This window comes from Emys orbicularis, chromosome 5 (assembly GCF_028017835.1).
Source record: "Emys orbicularis isolate rEmyOrb1 chromosome 5, rEmyOrb1.hap1, whole genome shotgun sequence".
Lineage (NCBI taxonomy): Eukaryota > Metazoa > Chordata > Testudines > Emydidae > Emys > Emys orbicularis.
In genome coordinates this window covers 84,215,099-84,237,059 of record NC_088687.1, presented here as the reverse complement: position 1 = coordinate 84,237,059, position 21,961 = coordinate 84,215,099, and the positions used below count along the sequence as shown (strand labels likewise).

The 21,961-nt window shown below is 39.8% G+C and overlaps 1 protein-coding gene across 4 annotated transcripts in view; it reads left to right on the top strand.

The window, feature by feature from the left end:
• The first annotated feature begins 2,910 nt into the window (after positions 1–2,910).
• SORBS2 (sorbin and SH3 domain containing 2) overlaps positions 2,911–21,961 on the top strand; it is a 119,458-nt gene continuing 100,407 nt past the window's right edge. For 2 of the 4 annotated variants that reach the window (XM_065404611.1, XM_065404607.1), the window contains exons 1-3: positions 2,947–3,007; positions 6,873–6,899; positions 8,550–8,674. In XM_065404611.1, coding sequence (XP_065260683.1) covers positions 2,947–3,007; positions 6,873–6,899; positions 8,550–8,674 — 213 coding nt within the window. Of the gene's footprint in view, positions 3,008–6,872; positions 6,900–8,549; positions 8,675–21,961 lie in introns of those variants that run through there. The other 2 variants (XM_065404610.1, XM_065404613.1) reach the window with 2 other exon arrangements.

The following is a 21,961-nucleotide window of genomic DNA, read 5'->3' as shown; positions in this document are numbered from 1 at the left end:
CAAATATTTAGAATATATGGTATCTGTACTGTATTTCAATGTATTCAACATCAGTCAATATCTAGTTCAATATTGCTTATGTATATATGCACAGTGTGTTCCTTTAAATAGATATCTGTGTTTATATAGATACATGTCATATACATACATTGTATATTGCAATGTATACATTTTCCTATTGATGATGGGATATGTAAGAGGCAATGTCAAACATATCATTAGATAATGGGCCAAATAGAGCCCTGCTATATAACTTCATTGACTCTGCCAAGGTTTTGTAGACAGAGATTTCTTTTCCAGGTATCTTGCTGATGGGTCATAACCATATGCTCAAAATGTCTAACTGGTGGCCATATTTGGGGTCAGGAAGGAAATTTCCCCTGGGTCAGATTGGCAGAGACCCTGGGGTTTCACCCTCCTTTGCAGCATGGGGCATGGGTCACTTGCTGGTTTGAACAAGAGTAAATGGTGGATTCTCTATAACCTGAAGTCTTTAAATCAAGATTTGAGGACGTCAGTAGCTCAGCCCGATGTTGTAGGCTTGTAACAGGAGGGGGTGGGTGAGGTTTTGTGGCCTGTGATGTGATGATCATGATGGTCCATTCTGGCCTTGAATTCTATGAGTGTAAGTTCTACAAGGAATGTATTGGGGATAGTGTTTCTTGAAATTATAATAGTGAAATATTTGTTCAGAATGACATATTGTAATTATTTGCTGAGTTTACTTTGGCTTGGAGATGTAGTGGTCCAACCTGCCTCATTCTTGTGCAGTGTCAGTAGCATTGTGTCTTTCCCCGAATGGCAGTCTACATCCCTGTTCCCCTTTTCCTGCTCTGAAACTAAATTAAAACATTTCTAGAAAAATACAATAAAGCTTGTATTCCATTTGATTAGACAATGTGACAACACAAATCAAAATCAAATACCAGACTATTGGCATTTACTAATCAAATAGAGTATCCTTTCAACATGATACTTGCAATACTTTCATGTTAGAGAAAAATAGATATGAATACAATATGGTAATGAAGATACAATGACATAATAAGGACTTACTGTATTACTCTTTGAATTCTACGATCAGCAGTTCCAATGAGATCTGTCATCTCATGTCAGTCGAGGGGAAAGGACAAGAATGGGAACGTTATATCTCTGATGTCAATTATATCTCTGATGTCATATTTATGTCAGTAATTTCCAGCAAATGTGCAGGTGTGATGGCCATTTCCCTTTGTTTCAGATGCATAATACAAATTATTAATTCCAAGCAATACATTGCTTAGGATTATTCCACTTATTAGATGGCTGAAATCACTTGACCTTTTGCCTCATGTCTCAGAACTGGAGGTGGCTTTTGATAGACTTAAACCTGAGGACAGCAACTCAGATATTTGTCAGCATCAGCAACAGTTTAACACACATGCCACAAGATTCAATGCCAATACACTCTGATATTTCCATTGGAATGTCTGAGCCAGTTTACAAATACCTGGAGCATTAACCTTTTGACCTAGGTTAAAGATGCCCCTGGGGTTCAGCTCACACCTGATGTATATAATAATCTCAGATAGATAAATATCATTTTTGTTTAAACATTATTGTCTGTCACAGAGCTTTTCTGAAAATTGTAGGGTGGGATTTTCCAAGAGGCTTTAAGGCACCCAACTCCCAATGCTTTTAAGTCTCATCGACTTTAGCTCCTTCGAAAATTTCAGCCAGAATGAACAATAAGGTAAAGAATTTTAATACTAGCAAAGAGCAGAGAAAAAGCTGATTCTACATAGAAGAACTCAAGCAGAATATTTTCTGAACTGTTTTTGCAAATATGATAGAGAACGGTGATTGCCCCATAATGAAAGGTCCAATCCCATGACACGCCAGCTGCTGCCAATAACAGTGATACAGTGCCAGTGGGCACAGAATCTCCATACAGTTTCCAGCCCTCAGTCAGTAGGAGAGAAAGAAGAGGGGAATAAATGGAGAAGAAAAGGATTATCTGAGATGATTTTTCCCTAACTCCCCAAGTGCTGAGGAGGGAGACAATTGCGTGTTCTGATTTCTTCACAGTGATCTTAGATCTGTCCCAAACTTTTATTTTGTGTCATAGTAGAGAGAGCACCTTGCGTTAATCTCCACTTATTCTCCCAGGACATTGCTGGGCTCCAGAGGCAAGAACATCAATCTTCCATTAAGTAGAGCTGCCAGAATGAGAAGTCTTTAAAAAGAAGAATAGGGATATAGTCTCCCTCCTCTTCCATACCAAGGAAAAAATGAGCAATTTTTGTCACTTGTGTTTAAAATATTCTGTATAGATCCAAAGTACACTACAAAAACACTGTCATGTAATAAAACATAAGCCTGTCTTGTGAATATGCCTTTCTCGTGCGAACAATAAAATGGCTTTACAGTGCTGATTATTGACAAGTATTATGCAGCTTTTAATCCATCATCTTGATTAACTATTTGTGCATTATTAGCTATACATAAGGCTAAGATTTTGTCAATTTTTAGTAAAAGTCATGGGCAGGATGTGGGCAATAAACAATATATCACGGAAGCCTGAGCCCCTCAGCATGGGGCTAAAGTCATGGAGATCACATAAAATCACATAATCCATGACCTCTCTGACCAACTCGTAACCTTAGCTCTCATAAGCAGCCCTTCTGGCACCAGAATGCACACATTGTCACAATGTATTAAATACTGAATACTTACCATATTAGATATCCTGAGCTCTGGAAACCTACAGTGTATTCTGCTAATCTGTGGGTTTTAAAAACACACAACTATCAGCAGCAATTCCTAACTGCACGTGTTTTTGATGTACATTTGGCATATCTCACACCATGTAATATGTTGTATGTGCTTGCTTCCTTTGTCTTGGGCCTGTGTCTATATCGTTTTGTGCTTCCAGATAGCGGTGGCTGTGCTCGCAAACGTGCTGCAATGTCTGTCACATTAACAGCTGTGAAGAGAGTTCAAAGTTCTCCAAACCTATTGGCTGCAGGTATAACTAACCAGTGGGATATCACCCTTGAACGGCTTTGTGTAACATATGTTTCTGTAGAATTAGTCTGCCAGGAGGGTAATCAAAATGGCTACTCCACTGGCAAGGTCTAATTTATATAGTTTTATGATGCCAAAAATCTCTGAACGTATTTTGTTTCTGAAGATGTAATCTTACTTTTCTTCTAGCTATATGTAGTGGTCATTGAAGGATAGAAGAAACCTCCTGGGAAATTTTGAAAAGCTGTTTTAATAAAAAAAAATTAAAAATCTTGCCTCTGTGACACGTATTTTGGGTATTTTCCCCTTCTTCGTACCTGCTCAATCTTAGACCCCTATTTTGTTAATAGGAGAACTTGCATGAAAACTGGGGTTTGTTTCTTAATATCTCAGCGGCTTCTGTTAAAGCCATAATTCCCTGCTCCCGATGTTTCAACCAGTTTGAGACTATTGTGCTATCACAAACGGAAGATTATAATTTCAGTTGTGAAATAAGTAATAGGAGCCAAATACTTTTATGAAACAAAAATCCTATTTTAAAGAAAATGTTTCTAGACATTTAAAAACAGAATAAAAACATAGAAAATATTCAATAGAGGCAAAACTATTTCTTAATTAGAGGACTATATTGAGAGCTAGTTTAAGGAAGTAAAACTTGAATGCATATCTGTTGGCCATATTCAGTGGTGACTTAAATCATAGTGTAAATTACATGCTAGGTGTAAATAGGGCAGAAAACCTATGTGATTACCTTGCAACAATTTGGCATTCAGTGGCTGTGCCAAACAAGTGTAATACACAAAGGAGGCAGAAGAGTGGGGGAATGAGAGGTCTAAGATGAACCCTCAGCAAGACCACCATTTTATTTACTCCAGTGTTCCATTGCATCATTGTGGTCATTCAACTAGAAAAAATTGTCAAAAACCTTGAGGGTAGAACTGTAAACATTCTTCACAGAATGAGTGCACAATTTTTCACAACACCTAGGAGTTTATCATAAGATATACTGATGAATAAATGGACACACATCTGACATCAGGAATCATAACATTCAAAAATCAATAGGAGAACACTTCAGTCTCTCTGGTCACTCAGTAACAGACTTAAAGGTGGCAATTTTGCAACAGAAAAACTTCAAAAACAGACTCCAACAAGAAACTGCTGAGCTTGAATTAATATGCAAACTAGATACCATTAACTTGGGTTTGAATAGAGACTGGGAGTGGCTGGGTCATTACACATATTGAATCTATTTCCCCTTGTTAAGAAGCCTCACCTTCTTGTCAACTGTCTAAAATGGGCCATCTTGATTATCACTACAAAAGTTTTTTTTCTCCTGATTATAGCTCATCTTAATTAATTAGCCTCATACAGTTGGTATGGCTACTTCCACTTTTTCATGTTCTCTGTATGTATGTATATATCTTCTTACTATATGTTCCATTCTATGCATCTGATTAAGTGGGCTGTACCCCACGAAAGCTTATGCTCAAATAAATGTGTTAGTTTCTAAGGTGCTACAAGTACTCCTGTTCTTTTTGATGTTTCAACAGATTTTCAAAAGAAGTAGCTTCCACACTTTGTCACCAAAGTGATACTACTATAGCAATTACAATATATCTCATCCTGAATGCATATTAGCACATTCGATTGAAGAGCCTCCATCTGCACAGCTCTGGTTAAAGGGCTGTCAGAAAATGTAAACCTCTGTATTTAGAGATAAATACTAGGTTGGCCATAAAATTTCACTCCTGGCTGAAACTTACTATGCTAACTGTCAGCCTGCCAGCTTTTCTGGAGTGTTTAAAATGCACAAAAGATAAAGAACAGCCATTTTAGAACATTTGTATAATTCCAATACACAAACAGCTTTTGGTATTTTTAGGTTTGTTTATAGATGGTCTAAATTGTGGACTATCTCTAAAAATAAATACAAAATAGGAAAAGTTTATTTTTATAAATTTCACAAGAAGTCCAGATGTGAGCATCTAATCCACAAGGACAAGAATCTAATTGAAATGAGTGGGGACTACTTCAAAATAAGATGGTACTCAGTGTGAATAAGGGTAGTAGAATTGGACTTTTAGGGGGTTGTTTTGTGTGTATCCATTATAGACTTCAGAAAATGCATATAATTGGCCTGATGTTTCAAAACACCTCTTGCAAAGTCAGTATGGTTTATCATGTAAACCTGCAAACTGAGACTTTAAAAGGTCTTGTTTACTGTACTTAATAGTCCATAAGGGTAGTGATGGTCCATTGTGCCAATTCTTACTTAGATAATTTTGGTTAGTGGATTATTAACCTAGTGGATTGGATTATCGCACATGAAGAATCCGTATGAATTTTTTCCAAAGGAAAAAGAATTCCATACATACGGATAACTTTTTTTCAAATTAGTCTCCTTTAGATCATCTAATAATCACACACCCAAACATACCCCGTGCCAATATACTGTATATATGGACAGAATTTCTGTCTTTCTCTTTGCCAAACACTGTAGAGACTTCCTGCAGTTTTCCACATTCTGGCACCATCCAAAAAATCTCACATCACCCATGTATGGCCCCCTTGTTTTTGAATGAAGCCTCTCCATGCCCTCTTAAAGCAGTGTCATTTCTTCTGGTATCTAGATTTAAGAAGACAATAAATTATAGAGTTTACTGAAAAACCAGGCAACAATATTGTTTGTTTTATTCCTTGTCTGATGTAGCAGTGATTTAAATATCCACAATGTAGTAATTGTCATAGTACAATATAATCCTTGATAAAATGTAATTTAATTGAGCAGTAAACATTGGTTACTTATAGTGCAATATTCAGTGGTGTATATATAGGTAACAGAGGGCAAGTTGTATGTAATTTCAATAAAACAGTTAGTACCTATTATATAGATCTTTTCCAATTGTGCAACATCAGAGGAAATTTATTAGAAACTAATTTTTTCTGTATAGTGTAAACTGGCTCTTCTGAGACTATAACAATTACTGTTGAGCTTCCTTAAATTAGATTAATTTCTACACGTACAGTTACATCAACTCCTTTAAAATGGTCTATGAAATTATCTTAATTCAATACAAAGAAGACTCGGTGATGCATTTAGAAAATATCCTCGCATACTGAAGCATAGGCAATTAAAGTTGTGGGGGGAAAAGACTAATGATATATATATATATATATATATATATATATATATATATATAGCTTAAAATCAATTTCTCTGTGACAAGGCTAGTTTGACTGTGGTGGAGGCTCACTGAGTGTGTGACCTCATGGCTAAATTCTCTTGGTAGCAGCAGCTGCTGCAGACTTTAAAAAGCACCACCACCACTATTATCCTTGAGTTTCCATTAGATTCTCTCAGATACCTTTATTTAATTAGCCCAGTACTCAGAATGATTCAATATTGTTAGGATCGGTGATTTTGATTATTAAGAAAATGGCTTCACTTGGTAAGACAATATGGATCAAATTCTGACCAAGTTACACTACTAGTAACACCACCACACCCCTAGTGACTTTGCTAGGCCAAAGTGGGTATAAATCGGTACAGAATTTGGCACCACATACACAGAACAATAACAAACACATCCATCAAAACATCACCCAACCTTCTACAATTTGATCAAAATCGCTGTCTTTTTTTTAAATATATGTTCTTTTCAAAGTATACTGTGAGCCTAGTCCTACAATCCTTGCATATCATAAAATTTCCCCAAAGTCAATATGAGGTCTGAGTGTGCAAGGAATGTAGAACCAGACCCAGTGTCACATACAGCATACCGTTCCGTCACCAAAAAGGCTGACAGAATTGCCTACAGTATTTTAATTTCCAGCACACACTAACTTGGCTATTTCTTCTTTAGGACCTGATTCTCAGTCTCCAGATTCAGGTAAATAAAACATTATTTTCTTTATGCATAAGTGTACTGGTATTGTACATGTATGTATTATAGCAATCTTCCATTTATATAGCAGCATGCATCCAAATGGATCCCAGTGCCCCTTACAAACCTTACTGATTTTTGCAAACTATCTCAGGTGAAACCTGTGACTGAGAACCTCCATCAGACAACTACCTGTCCGAAGTGATGTCAAGGCTTCCAGGACAATTTTGTCCAACAGTTAGTTAGATATCATATATGCCATACAATCTGTTTTATTCCTGTTTCTATGGGATGTGCAATACAGAATGCTCACTAATTAGTGCAGCCACCTCTAGACTGAAATGCAGCAATGGTTTAACAATGCATCACAACAGATCAGGTCAGAAAGTGATAAATGTCTTATCAAACTGAAATTATAGGGAAGGAATACAGGGAGGAATTTATCCAGAATACTGAGTCTAACACCTACTCTTAAAGAAAGTGCCACTGAATCTTTAATAATGACAAGTGATTAAAACCTCAAGTTTAGGTCTCATCCAAAAGATAGCATTTCCAGCAGCACAGTAGTGTAGTACAATAGTATTGGCTAAAAACTGACTCGGATACAACCTACTGATTCACCATCATGCATTCCAATGGCACTGAAGATTTCTTTTGAAGTCTCCCATGCAAATACAGAGAATACATATCCCAATCATTACCCTGAGAACCATGCTTGCATATTGTATTCCTTTACCCCACCCTTCATCTTATCTTCCAGTCTATCAGATATTCAGGTCAGGAATGTGTCTTCATTTATATTTGGACTAACTAGACTATGAGGAACAGAAATATGAGAATAGAGGGTTCTTCAATCTAAAAAGGCAAAGGTATAATAACAGGATCCCATGACTGGCAGATTGGCAGAGGCCCTGGGGATTTTTCACCTTCCTCTGCAGTGTGGGGCACGGGTCACTTGCTGGAAGATTCTCTGCACCTTGAAGTCTTTAAACCACAAGTTGAGGACTTCAATAGCTCAGACATAGGTCAGGGGTTTGTTACAGGCGTGGGTGAGTGAGATTCTGTGGCCTGCGTTGTGCAAGAGGTCAGACTAGAAGATCATAATGGTCCCTTCTGACCTTAAAGTCTATGAGTCTATGAGACTGGAAGTTGGAAGACAGATTCAGATTATAAATGAGGAACAGATTATTGGAACAATTGACCATCACTGGAACTCTTTAAATATAGAGGAGATGTTTTTCTAAAAAGGAATTATAGTTCAACCAAAGCTATTGGACTTGAAGCAAGAATGAATGGAAGTCCTATAGCCTGAGTTATGCAGGAGGTCAGACTAGATGGTCACAATGGTCCCTTCTGGCCTTAAAATCTATGTGTCTATGAATCCATGAATATTGTGGGAGCTATCACAAGTAAGTAAAATAGTAACAATACTGATCTAGGCTCATCTGGCTGACAAAATCACAGCTTGAGAAGTTGTAGCTTCAAGCTTATCCATTTAACTCTCCTTTTGATGTGTATATTGTTGATAGTAATTCTAGCTACTGACTAGAAAGTTATAATTTCAACAGTTTGTTCAATAGGTAGATTTATTATGGTAACATGGATACATAGGGACTATTTACCAAAAATTTGTTTTGATTTTTTTCCTCACAAAAGCTTGGACATCTTACAATGATGGAGGTAGAGAGACATTGAATGGAGACGCTAGTAGTTCATCTCTTGCAGCAAAAGGCTTTAGAAGTGTCCGGCCAAACCTACAAGAAAAGAAGTCGCCAACTCAGGTAAACCTTCACACACACAGTTTCATCCTTTGGTATTAAGTATAAGTATTAGCTTACGAGTGCATTACATGCAGTTGTGATGCCCTATAGGGCATTATCCAGATGTGTTCCTGGTAGCACCCGCACCTGTTATTACGTGTTGTATTATCTGTTTCTGCTGTACACATAAACATACACTATACAGGACACAAGTCGTCTAGTTCAGTAACACAACAAACTACTTTCAAAGAGCAAGGCTGTATGCAAATAAAAATAGGCCAGGTTCAATCAAAAATCTTATATAACTGTATTCGGACTTCAAAGGGTATTGATTAATATTTTACACGCCAAAGAAATACTTTCTTTATGGAATAAATAATAACTGATTATAAAGTTCAATTAGATTAATTTAAGAATAACCAGAAGTACTGTTCTTCAGCTAACTTTGCTAAACTATATAACAATTAGAGAAAATGCCATGAAACAATATGGCTTAATTCAGAAACATATTTATAATAGTATTTGCATTACTATTTTAATTCAAAAGCTTTAAAAGAGTGTGTGTGTGTAATATGTATGTATGTTACTCATAAATAGTAGCTTGTTGGCTAAAATGATATGTCAAGTACATTTTATGAACTATTTAAATCTCTGTAAAATTTGGTGATAATTCTCAAACAGTAGTGTCGGTGCAAAATAAAATATATTTGATATTATGGACTCGGTTTGGATCACAATTCACTCTTTTCATTAAGAAATGGAATCTGTGATTTCCTAGACATCAAAATACAATATTATTATCAGGTATAGTGCAGTACCTGATCCAAAGTCTTTCCATTGTATTGAATGGAATTTGGATCAGGCCCTTGTTCTTTCGTTTGAAGTTACGAGTCTAACTCAAGTTACTTTTCCTGCTAACATTTACTTTCTCTCTGTTTCTCCTTCAATGTTATTTTGCTGTGTGTGGATGCTTTTGGCAAATAAGGCACCTCTGCCACCCCCTAGAAAAGAAAGTTTTCATAGATCTGGAATAACTAATCACATGAAGGATGAAATTAATTTTCAGTCAATAACGACCAAGCCAACTAAAAAACTCCCCTCAGATACTGTCTACTATACTAACAAGGAGGCTATCCAGAGGACAATGTATTCTAAAAAATCTAACACAGGCGTCTCCTATGCACAAAGAATCACTAAACCACTGGCCTCAGTCTCCAACACAAGCACAGCAGTAGCTGGCATTAGAGCTACTCTTCATCAAGGCCACAGACAAGCATCTCAAAAACGCAGAGTTTCTACCCTGAAATTAACCCGGACACAAGACTCACTGAGTAATGTTCCTCGTAATACACAGCAGCAACCCAAGTCTAATGAAGTGCCAACATTTCCACAAAGGCCTGTTTCACCCACCTGTAACCCTGTGCCTGAGATACACACAGCATCTCTTTCCATTCAGATAGCTCCCCTCCTTGACAATAAAGCAGAGCCTGAAATCCAAGAACATCCACCTAGGCTTTTTCCAGACAATCTACAGATGCCTCCAAAAGATGTGGGACAAAAGTCTACAGCTCCTTCTTCTGCACAGTCCACAGAATGCAATGTGGTATATTAAACTTTTCCATCTTTTATTTTAGATCTTTCCTGAATCACTTAACACTTTTCTAGTTAGTATACTCACATTACCATGATTACAGCTTGTGTTTCCTGGGTAAAACTACCTGTTGCACTATTCAAAGTAGAAATGAACAATTTAATATTTTTCAAAAGGGTATTGCAAAAAGGTCGGACCCAGTTAAAGTTGGGAGGTGGGTTTAAGTTACATATTGAAAGTAAATTATCTGGCTCATCATATTATACAGATGGTAAAATGATGCGCAATAGGAAAGGTGTGCTGTGAGTTGGAGGCCCATGTACTTCCCTGTGTTTGTACAGTGCCTACCACAGTGGGGCTCCACTCATGATTAGCCCTTAGGCACTCCCATAATAAATGTGATTAATAATTATATTAGTGGTGCACCTCCGAAGTGGCACTGCTTGCCGGGATCCCACTTTTGAAAGGTAGTATGCTGCCACTAGTGCTGGAAGGAAGTACTAGGAACTGGCTTCTGGTGCATCTTTGAAAAGATGTCAGTAGGATTCCTATAAGTGCAGCTTTGCCAATGTGCTGGTATGACCCCACTCCACCAAGTCACCCTCCTCTGGGACCAGCTAGGGTTTCCAGCAGTGCTGATTTTCTGTACTCACCAGTTCCTGGCAACCAAATTACAGCTGCCCTGTGCACAAGAGATGGGTGGGAAGGAGTATTTGTGCCATCTGCATCCTCTCTGCAGGACGAGACATGACATGGACCTACATATTCTAAGTTGCTCATTTTCCTAATTGCTCTTTGTTTATTGAGGTTGAAATTCTTTTCTCAAACCCACATGGATCCCAGTTCCAATTAGCATGCATGGGAGTTTCAGATGGCAAGAGCAGGATATCACAGATGTAAGCACATTTTTGGATGCTAAAAATATTGAGATCACTTTTGTAGATCTGAGAGTTTGGACTGTTTTTGTTTTTTTTTAAGTACCTGGGCTAGTGAACCCAGTTTTAGGCTGTCTGGCACACATGAATCCATATCATGTGCTACAAAACCTAGAAAGGAGAGTCTTCTTTCTCTTCTTTATTTGTTTAAAAAACAAGGGTATAAAACATTTCAGAGTTTTCTTGGAATCATCTAAACCTCTGCTTCATTTTGGCACATTAAGTTTCTTCTTAATAGAACATGGTTCATTAGGGACAAGAAGAGATCTTGCCCAATACCAAACATACGGTATTTTCATTTGACTTTAAATCAGTCATAATAACTTGACATAACTATCTGCAGTACACTATGTACAACATATGAGAGTAGATTTCCAATAAATAAAGGGTAGCAAGGGAATGTACTCCATTCAATTTCATTATATATCATTATGATTGGACACAGTGTACTTATTACAGAGTGCTGCACTTATTACTGGTTCATGGGTGAAAAACCAGCAGGTGGAATGTTATTGATTTTATGCCTAAATATCTCCTCCAACCAAACCCCACCTCAAATATTGTTAAAACAGATTATTATGGCTTATGCTGGTTGTATTATATATATTTCAGCATATCCTTGTTTATACTTGCTATCCACTTGTGAAACCCATTTCAACATTCACAGTGGAAACCATTAAAAACTGTAGATGCATCTTAATTAAAACCCTTGATCCAGACATCACTGAATAAAGAATAGTCCAAGTCCAGATCCGAATAATGCAGCTCAGACCCATCACTGTTAAAAGTTGAATTCTCTGTAGAGACAAACTTGTGAGGTTTCTAGAAGAAACAAAGGAAATCAACCTTACACATTATGAACCACATTCATCACTGGTGTAAATCCACTAAAGTCAACAGAGTTACTCTAGGGATAAATAATGGCCCTATATCTTGCATACTTGAAGCTCCCAGACAACTCTGTACTTTTCATCCATCACAACCATACTATTCTTTGACATTGTCATGTTTTCAGAACTGTGCATTTAACCAGATCTTTGCCTTTGGACGCACCAAACACCTACACTAGCTGTAGGAGATTTTTAAAAGAAAAGTTGTATGCAGAATACAGCTGTGTGACATTAAAATGGCAACATTTTGAAAACCCTCCTCTTTAGTACTCCCCATATAGACCAGCCAAAACCGTGCATGAGGTATAGGACTGATGGGCTCCTGTGGGCTATCTTGGGCAGAAATAGTGATCTAACAGATGTTATAAACTGCCCTACCAGGCTATGTGAGATTTTGGGAGTCTTTGAGAAGAACACATTGTTCTATCCTGGTGAAGGTGTAATTCACCACTCAGATGAGGACTAGGTACACCAGAGAAGTTTTTTTTAGTTTTCCAGCATTTTCTCATGTGTCTACATTAAGAGACTTAATTAAAGCTTAATATCATCCTCAGCAGGGACTGTTCCAGGGATGCTATTAAACAAACTCTGTCACAGATGCAGAAGTGGCTAGAAGAACAAGCTAAGTCTAGCACAAGTCTTTTATAATATTTACTACAGCATTGTCCTTTAACAAATAATAATAATTAATGAATAAATAGTAAGACCCACAGGGTTTAGAATTACCCATCCCAATAATTTGTCATCTTCAGGCCTGGACACAGGCAGTTTTTTAGCAAGGCAGAATGACCATTTTTTCTACATAGAATCACTACCTCTCCACAGTAATGAAAAAAATGAGGAGTGAATGGCAACATTTTTCTGTTCCACAATTCAGGGCAAAGCTGTTGGGTTTTGCAGGATTTGCCAGCATTTGGTAACTTGCCACACAAGTTCTAAAAATATGATTTTCTTTGCCGTCACATCCATATGGGTATGAGGGAATTGCGGGAAATATTAGATGTTTGGCTTTGAATGCATCACTCTCACTGTTCTTTTTAAGTGACCCATATGCCCAAGATTGTGGTGGCTATGTGGATATAGACTGGACTGTTGGATGTATAGTAGCTCTCTTAAATTTGAGCATTAGGCTTCAACTTTGCTTGTTGGACTGTATGGGGTTAGGCTAGAAAGTGCTTGCTCTTAATAAGTAATAGGTATTAATTAGTACATTGAGTCACCAATACTTCACTGCTGCATCTTCTGCTGATACCTTATTGGTGATACTTGTAACAGTGTCAGGCTCTGACTTAGTGATTTTTATCCAAGTGAGTAAGTACAGTTTAGGTGACACCAAAAATGAAGAAACAAGTCAGGGACAATAAAGGAAATAGAGCCAGAGCTTTTACCAGCATCTGATATAGCTAAACTTGAGAATTGTAAGAGACAGGAAGGTGTTGAAAACTTTTATCAATTTTATAATCTATATCAAAAAATACCATCACACAGTGGAATATGTATCAATGTGGACCATACAAATTATACCCCTATACATTTTTCTTCTCACTGTTATATCGTAGTTGCTCACAACATTAAATATCTAATGCATCATATATATTCATTTAGGTAAATTGAAGAGTCTCGCCTAAACTCAGTGTGCTCTTCAGACAATTAAAAAACATATTACACTAAATAGTCTGTACCCAAGTGATCCATAATAATGTTTGTCCAAAATAATCACAATTACCCATAATAACTCACCTGCTAAGCACAGTCAGAAAAGATGGACTTCGCAGCATGTCAAAAATTTTAGAATTTGTTCTGGGGTTGTTGTTGTTATACATGATGGGCTGACAAAGAATATCGGCATAAAAAGCAGTGTTCTTTTATATTGGTCTGATAATTCTACCTTCTTCCTTTTCTGCCTTCTCCTTACTTCAATGTGTAGCGAGCATGGTCACATACTTGCTCCTCCAAAGCTTTTGATATGGTCTCCCACAGTATTCTTGCCAGCAAGTTAAAGAAGTATGGGCTGGATGAATGGACTATAAGGTGGATAGAAAGCTGGCTAGATCATCGGGCTCAACGGGTAGTGATCAACGGCTCCATGTCTAGTTGGCAGCCGGTTTCAAGCGGAGTGCCCCAAAGGTCGGTCATGGGGCTGGTTTTGTTCAATATCTTCATTAATGATCTGGAGGATGGCACTCTCAGCAAGTTTGCAGATGACACTAAACTGGGAGGAGAGGTAGATATGCTGGAGGGTAGGGATAGGATACAGAGGGACCTAGACAAATTAGAGGATTGGGCCAAAAGAAACCTGATGAGGTTCAACAAGGACAAGTGCAGAGTCCTGCACTTAGGACGGAAGAATCCCATTCACTGTTACAGACTAGGGACTGAATGGCTAGGAAACAGTTCTGCAGAAAAGGACCTAGGGGTTACAGTGGACGAGAAGCTGGATATGAGTCAACAGTGTGCCCTTGTTGCCAAGAAGGCTAATGGCATTTTGGGCTATATAAGTAGGGGCATTGCCAGCAGATCGAGGGACGTGATCATTCCCCTCTATTTGACATTGGTGAGGCCTCATCTGGAGTACTGTGTCCAGTTTTGGGCCCCACACTACAAGAAGGATGTGGAAAAATTGGAAAGAGTCCAGCGGAGGGCAACAAAAATTATTTGCGGGCTGGAACACATGACTTATGAGGAGAGGCTGAGGGAACTGGGATTGTTTAGTCTGCAGAAGAGAAGAATGAGGGGGGATTTGATAGCTGCTTTCAACTACCTGAAAGGGGGTTTCAAAGAGGATGGATCTAGACTGTTCTCAGTGATACCTGATGACAGAACAAGGAATAATGGTCTCAAGAGGCAGTGGGGGAGGTTTAGGTTGGATATTAGAAAAAACTTTTTCAGTAGGAGTGTGGTGAAGCACTGGAATGGGTTACCTAGGGAGGTGGTGGAATCTCCTTCCTTAGAGGTTTTTAAGGTCAGGCTTGACAAAGCCCTGGCTGGGATGATTTAGTTGGGAATTGGTCCTGCTTTGAGCAGGGGGTTGGACTAGATGACCTTCTGAGGTCCCTTCCAACCCTGATATTCTATGATTCTTCTGAGATTTTTATTAGATTAATACAATGGTTCACTAACTTTTTTGATCAGGCCCCTCTTCTTTGTGTCTATAGTTGTTTATGCCCTCCTTTCCCCCATCCCCCAAGCATAGCCCCAGTGTGGTCAGCAGCACCACAGAAGTAAGGGAGGAAATGTGAAAAGTGACATTTGTCAATATCACTTTTCACAGAAGACTCAGCGTCCCATTGCCACCCTTACTTCTGCCCTACTGCTGTCACCCTGGGGCTGACAGCCAGAGCCCGGCCACCTCCAGTGAGGAATGGAGGGGTGGGGTAGGAGGAGAGCCCAGGCTGCCTCCAGGTGACGGTGCTCCAGCTGTCCCCTTTATTCCCGCCTCCCAGGTGTGCATGGCCCTTCTGCGCGAGCCCCAGCCACCCAGGGCTGACAGCCAGAGTTCTTTATTTAAAAAAAAAAACCCACACAGCTTGCACCTCTTTTGGAAGGCCCACCCCATTGTTTGAGAACTGCTGGACTAATAGATTAATGAATTCCAAAGTCAGAAGGGCCCGCTTGATCATCTCATCTGACCTCCTGTATAACACAGGCCATAGAACTTCCCCACAATAATTCTTAGAGCAGATCTTTTAGAAAAACATCCAATTTTGATGTAAAAATTGTCAGTGATGGAGAATCCTACCCATGGATTGTGTTATGCCTTTCCCTGCCAGATTTAAGAGCCCATTACTAAATATTTGTTCCACATGTATGTACTTACAGACTGTAATCAAGTCAACCCTTAACCTTCTCTTTGTTAAGCTAAATAGATGAGCTATAAGACATGTTTTCTAATCTTTTAATCATTCTTGTGGCTCTTCTCTGACCCCTCTCCAATTCATCAACATCTTTCCTGAATTGTGGGCACCAGAACTGGACACAGTATTCCAGCAGCTGTCACACCAGAGCCAAATACAGAGGTCAAATAACCTCTCTATTCCTGCTCAAGATCCCCTGTCTGTGCCTGCAAGATTTCATTAGCTCTTTTGGCCACAGTATCACATTGGGAGCTTGTGTTCCAGCTGATTATCCACCATGATCCACAGTTCTATTTCAGAGTTACTGTTTCCCAGGATAGAGTCCCCCATTCCTGTAATTATGGCTTACATTGTTTATTCTTAGATGAATACATTTACATTTAGCCATATTAAAATGCATAATGTTTGCTTGCAACCAGTTTACCAAACAATCCAGATTACTCTCTACAGTGACCTGTGCTCTTCATTATTTATCACTTCCCCAAATTTTTGGGTGTGTAGTCGGACTCCGTAAACTGTGCAAGTTTCACCAGCTGTATATATGGTACTGCTGTAGAACTGAGGCAGAAGCCAATGTGAGGGTTAGTGTGATCAGTCCTGCTCCAGGATATGCTTTGGGAGGCAAGATGACTTGGATTGCTATGGGAAATTGATGTTAAAAATATACTTATAAAACAATCTATTGGTAAAATCTTGGCTGCATTAAAGTCAGTGACCAAACTCCCATTGACTTCAGTGGGGCTAGGATCTCACCCTATGCCTTTTACGACAAGACCTTATGGTGCTATTATAGTTCACAAGCAAGTGTCTGAGAGAGACAAAAAACCCATGCATATGCAGTGCAGCAACATCACTTTAAAAGTTTGATAGACTTGCGGGTTCTACGGGATTTTGAACCATAAAATGCACAAATTCCTTCATACATACATAGCTCGCAGGTGCCAACTTGAAAATGGCTTCTGATCAGATTAAGTCCACCTGACATGCTTTTGGAGCTTTGTGTGAGCACTGGCAATGTTCAGAGCTACCACAGGAATTCTCATGAGGGAACACATCCTGTATAGCATTGCAAAATCCTACAGTTAGTCTTGTGCATGTGAAGGAGAGTGAAGTGGAGGTGGGCATGGGAGTGGGGTAGTCAACACTTCCTAAGTGATGCCAAATGAGAGAGAGAGTGTAGACTAAGTACTGATTACATGTGATGTCACATACTATGGAAAAGTATGATTGAGTGTAAATAAGAGACAGTCCCGTGTTGTTCAAGAGTGATGCACAACAGCTTTGCTGTAAGCCAGAATATATCAAAGTTTTCTTGTTATGTTTGGGCTTTTATTCACACTTCATTTCAAGGCTCATTTGGTAGAATTTAAGAGCAAGCAGAAGTGTGGTATGACTCACTGAATGACATTTTATAAACACACCTACTCAGAGAAAGGTTAAACCCCTCAAAAATATATAGCATGTAACAAGTGAAGCATTCCAGGTGGTTAGTATTGTTTTTTACATTCCTTACTGCCTTCGTCTGGTAGAATGTTTTGAAAGATACTGCTGCTCCATAAGGTACTGACAAAAAATCTAAGGGGAAAAATTGTCTATTCCATCTTAATAGGGAACTCAGGATTTCTGAAGAGCTGACCTTTGGAGAGAAAGTACATTACTTATGTCCAAACTGTTTACAGGCTAAAGGAGAGCAGCAGAGGGAGGCAGCAAATCGGGGTTGGTGGTTAAGCATTGTCAATCTGGAGCAATGTTTCTCAAAGTGTTATGAGTCTCTCACCTGTGAGGTAGGAATGTGAAAAGTATATCCTTGAAGTTCTCATTTTGTGCCTCGGTCCCTCATTGTTCTGCAACTGGTTCAAAAGACTTAAGTGCAGAGAGTATGGTCTGCAAAACTATCAGTTAAGCAACTGCAAAAACAAGTTGTCTTATCTGTTTGAATCCCACTGATATCTAATCCCAGTGTATAGCTACATGCTTAGTACCAATGTCATGGTAGAATAAAAACTCTTGTGCCCTTTTTTTTCTGGTGAAAACATTTCAAAGCATTATGTAAGTAAGTCTTTCGCATAGGAAAATGAACTTGGAATTCCTACAAATGTTTCTATATAATTTCAGAAAATGGAGACATTAATATTTGTTAACCACTGACAAAATAGCAAGCACTGTACAAGACAAGATAGACAGACAGACACACTGTAAGCCTGTAATCTCTTTGGGACAGGGACTAAGCAAAAAACAAAGGAAGAGTTATAGTATTTTACTATTTTACAGCTGAGGGAAAAGCAGAGTAACAGGACGTCAGGGCTGGCAACCTTAGCAGAGCACTGGAGACAAGGATGGAATTTTACTGTAGTTTATTTGTTCAGGAAAGCACATCTTAAACCTGTCTTATAATTTCGGATAGAGTATACTTTTTAAACTATATATGCAGCTAAGTTAACAAGCACAATGAGATCAAATGCTGTGGCCAACATCATACAATAAACCATTGGCTCAGCTAGAATTATGATCTAGACTCCCAATCCGTTGCTCTTGCTAATAAACTATATAGCCACAGTTTCCAGAGCATATAATTGCTTAACTGATAGTTTAGTATATTTATTTGGGTCCTTGTCATTGCAGTAGTGTTATTAGTAACTATGAAATGCAGATTTGGTGAACATTGTTGCTGCCTGTAAAGGTTATGATTAAATAGATAATACCATCTGTCTCTCTCCTGGAAAGGGCGTTAGATGATGACTATAGCATTTTGTGTACTTTTATGTTGCAGCACAGGGAAGTATAATTTTCAGTTTTATACTGATCTACATTGATTTACATTTTTGTAGACATAGTTGATGACAAGGCTAGACAGCCAGAAAAGGTTTGGTACTAACCAAAGGCATAGGGCAAATAGAGTGAAGGTGAAATATTAGCTTAAGCAGTGATACTTCCCCAAAGGCCCTTGTTCTACATAGTTACTGGGCAAGCAAAGGAGTGCTACACCCACAAGTAAAAGAAGAAAATAAAAGGATCTCAAACTTAATATTTTGGGAGAGTGGGGGGGAGTCAGCAAGGTGAATCTGTGCACGGACAAAGGTATGAATATGTGCGTGTGTATGCAAGTATCTATAAGGGTATGTGAGTATACAAGTCCGGGGAGGAGGTATAAGGGTACATGTGTGCATACATGCATGGAGGGCATGTGGGGAGTGCATGCATGCCAACAGTTTGCATATATATGTGTGCATATGCATGGAGGTGTTCATAAACTATGTCTGTGCGCGCGCGGGCATTGTTTCTATCTTTCTGGGCAGCCACTTTCCTTTGTCTTAGTTGTGTATAGAATCATAGAATAACAGGGTTGGAAGGGACCTCAGGAGGTCATCTAGTCCAACCCCCTGCTCAAAGCAGGACCAATTCCCAACTAAATCATCTCAGCCAGGGCTTTGTCAAGCCGGGCCTTAAAAACCTCCAAAGAAGGAGACTCCACCACCTCCCTAGGTAACCCATTCCAGTGCTTCACCACCCTCCTAGTGAAAAAGTTTTTCCTAATATCCAACCTAGACCTCCCCCACTGCCTCTTGAGACCATTGTTCCTTGTTCTGTCATCAGGTATCACTGAGAACAGTCTAGATCCATCCTCTTTGAAAAACCCCCTTTCAGGTAGTTGAAAGCAGCTATCAAATCCCCCCTCATTCTTCTCTTCTGCAGACTAAACAATCCCAGTTCCCTCAGCCTCTCCTCATAAGTCATGTGCTCCAGACCCCTAATCATTTTTGTTGCCCTCCGCTGGACTCTTTCCAATTTTTCCACATCCTTCTTGTAGTGTGGGGCCCAAAACTGGACACAGTATTCCAGATGAGGCCTCACCAATGTCGAATAAAGGGGAACGATCACGTTCCTTGATCTGCTGGCAATGCCCCTACTTATACAGCCCAAAATGCCGTTAGCCTTTTTGGCAACAAGAGCACACTGTTGACTCATATCCAGCTTCTCGTCCACTGTGACCCCTAGGTCCTTTTCTGCAGAACTGCTACCCAGCCATTTGGTCCCTAGTCTGTAGCAGTGCATGGGATTCTTCCGTCCTAAGTGCAGGACTCTGCACTTGTCCTTGTTGAACCTCATCAGGGTTTTTTTGGCCCAATCCTCTAATTTGTCTAGGTCCCTCTGTATCCGATCCCTACCCTCTAGTGTATCTACCACGCCTCCCAGTTTAGTGTCATCTGCAAACTTGCTGAGAGTGCAGTCCACACCATCCTCCAGATCATTAGTAAAGATATTAAACAAAACCGGCCCCAGGACCGACCCTTGGGGCACTCCGCTTGAAACCGGCTGCCAACTAGACATGGAGCCATTGATCACTACCCATTGAGCCCGACGATCTAGCCAGCTTTCTATCCACCTTACAGTCCATTCATCCAGCCCATACTTCTTTAACTTGGCGGCAAGAATACTGTGGGAGACCGTATCAAAAGCTTTGCTAAAGTCAAGGAATAACACATCCACTGCTTTCCCCTCATCCACAGAGCCAGTTATCTCATCATAGAAGGCAATTAGGTTAGTCAGGCATGACTTGCCCTTGGTGAATCCATGCTGACTGTTCCTGATCACTTTCCTCTCCTCTAAGTGTTTCATAATTGATTCCTTGAGGACCTGCTCCATGATTTTTCCAGGGACTGAGGTGAGGCTGACTGGCCTGTAGTTCCCCGGATCCTCCTCCTTCCCTTTTTTAAAGATGGGCACTACATTAGCCTTTTTCCAGTCATCCGGGACCTCCCCCGATCGCCATGAGTTTTCAAAAATAATGGCTAATGGCTCTGCAATCTCATCCGCCAACTCCCTTAGCACCCTCGGATGCAGCGCATCCGGCCCCATGGACTTGTGCACGTCCAGTTTTTCTAAATAGTCCCGAACCACTTCTTTCTCCACAGAGGGCTGGTCACCTTCTCCCCATACTGTGCTGCTCAGTGCAGTAGTCTGGGAGCTGACCTTGTTCGTGAAGACAGAGGCAAAAAAATCATTGAGTACATTAGCTTTTTCCACATCCTCGGTCACTAGGTTGCCTCCCTCATTCAGTAAGGGGCCCACACTTTCCTTGACTTTCTTCTTGCTGCTAACATACCTGAAGGAAACCCTTCTTGTTACTCTTAACATCTCTTGCTAGCTGCAACTCCAAGTGTGATTCGGCCTTCCTGATTTCACTACTGCATGCCTGAGCAATATTTTTATACTCCTCCCTGGTCATTTGTCCAATCTTCCACTTCTTGTAAGCTTCTTTTTTGCATTTAAGATCAGCAAGGATTTCACTGTTTAGCCAAGCTGGTCGCCTGCCATATTTACTATTCTTTCTACACATCGGGATAGTTTGTTCCTGCAACCGCAATAAGGATTCTTTAAAATACAGCCAGCTCTCCTGGACCCCTTTGCCCTTCATGTTATTCTCCCAGGGGATCCTGCCCATCTGTTCCCTGAGGGAGTCAAAGTCTGCTTTTCTGAAGTCCAGGGTCCGTATTCTACTGCTCTCCTTTCTTCCTTGTGTCAGGATCCTGAACTCGACCATCTCATGGTCACTGCCTCCCAGGTTCCCATCCACTTTTGCTTCCCCTAATAATTCTTCCCTGTTTGTGAGCAGCAGGTCAAGAAAAGCTCTGCCCCTAGTTGGTTCCTCCAGCACTTGCACCAGGAAATTGTCCTCTACACTTTCCAAAAACTTCCTGGATTGTCTGTGCACTGCTGTATTGCTCTCCCAGCAGATATCAGGGTGATTAAAGTCTCCCATGAGAACCAGGGCCTGTGATCTAGCAACTTCTGCTAGTTGCCAGAAGAAAAACTCGTCCACCTCATCCCTCTGGTCTGGCGGTCTATAGCAGACTCCGACCACGACATCACCTTTGTTGCTCACACTTCTCAACTTTATCCAGAGACTCTCAGGTTTTTCTGCAGTTTCATACCGGAGCTCTGAGCAGTCATACTCCTCTCTTACATACAACGCAACTCCCCCACCTTTTCTGCCCTGCCTGTCCTTCCTGAACAGTTTATATCCATCCATGACAGTA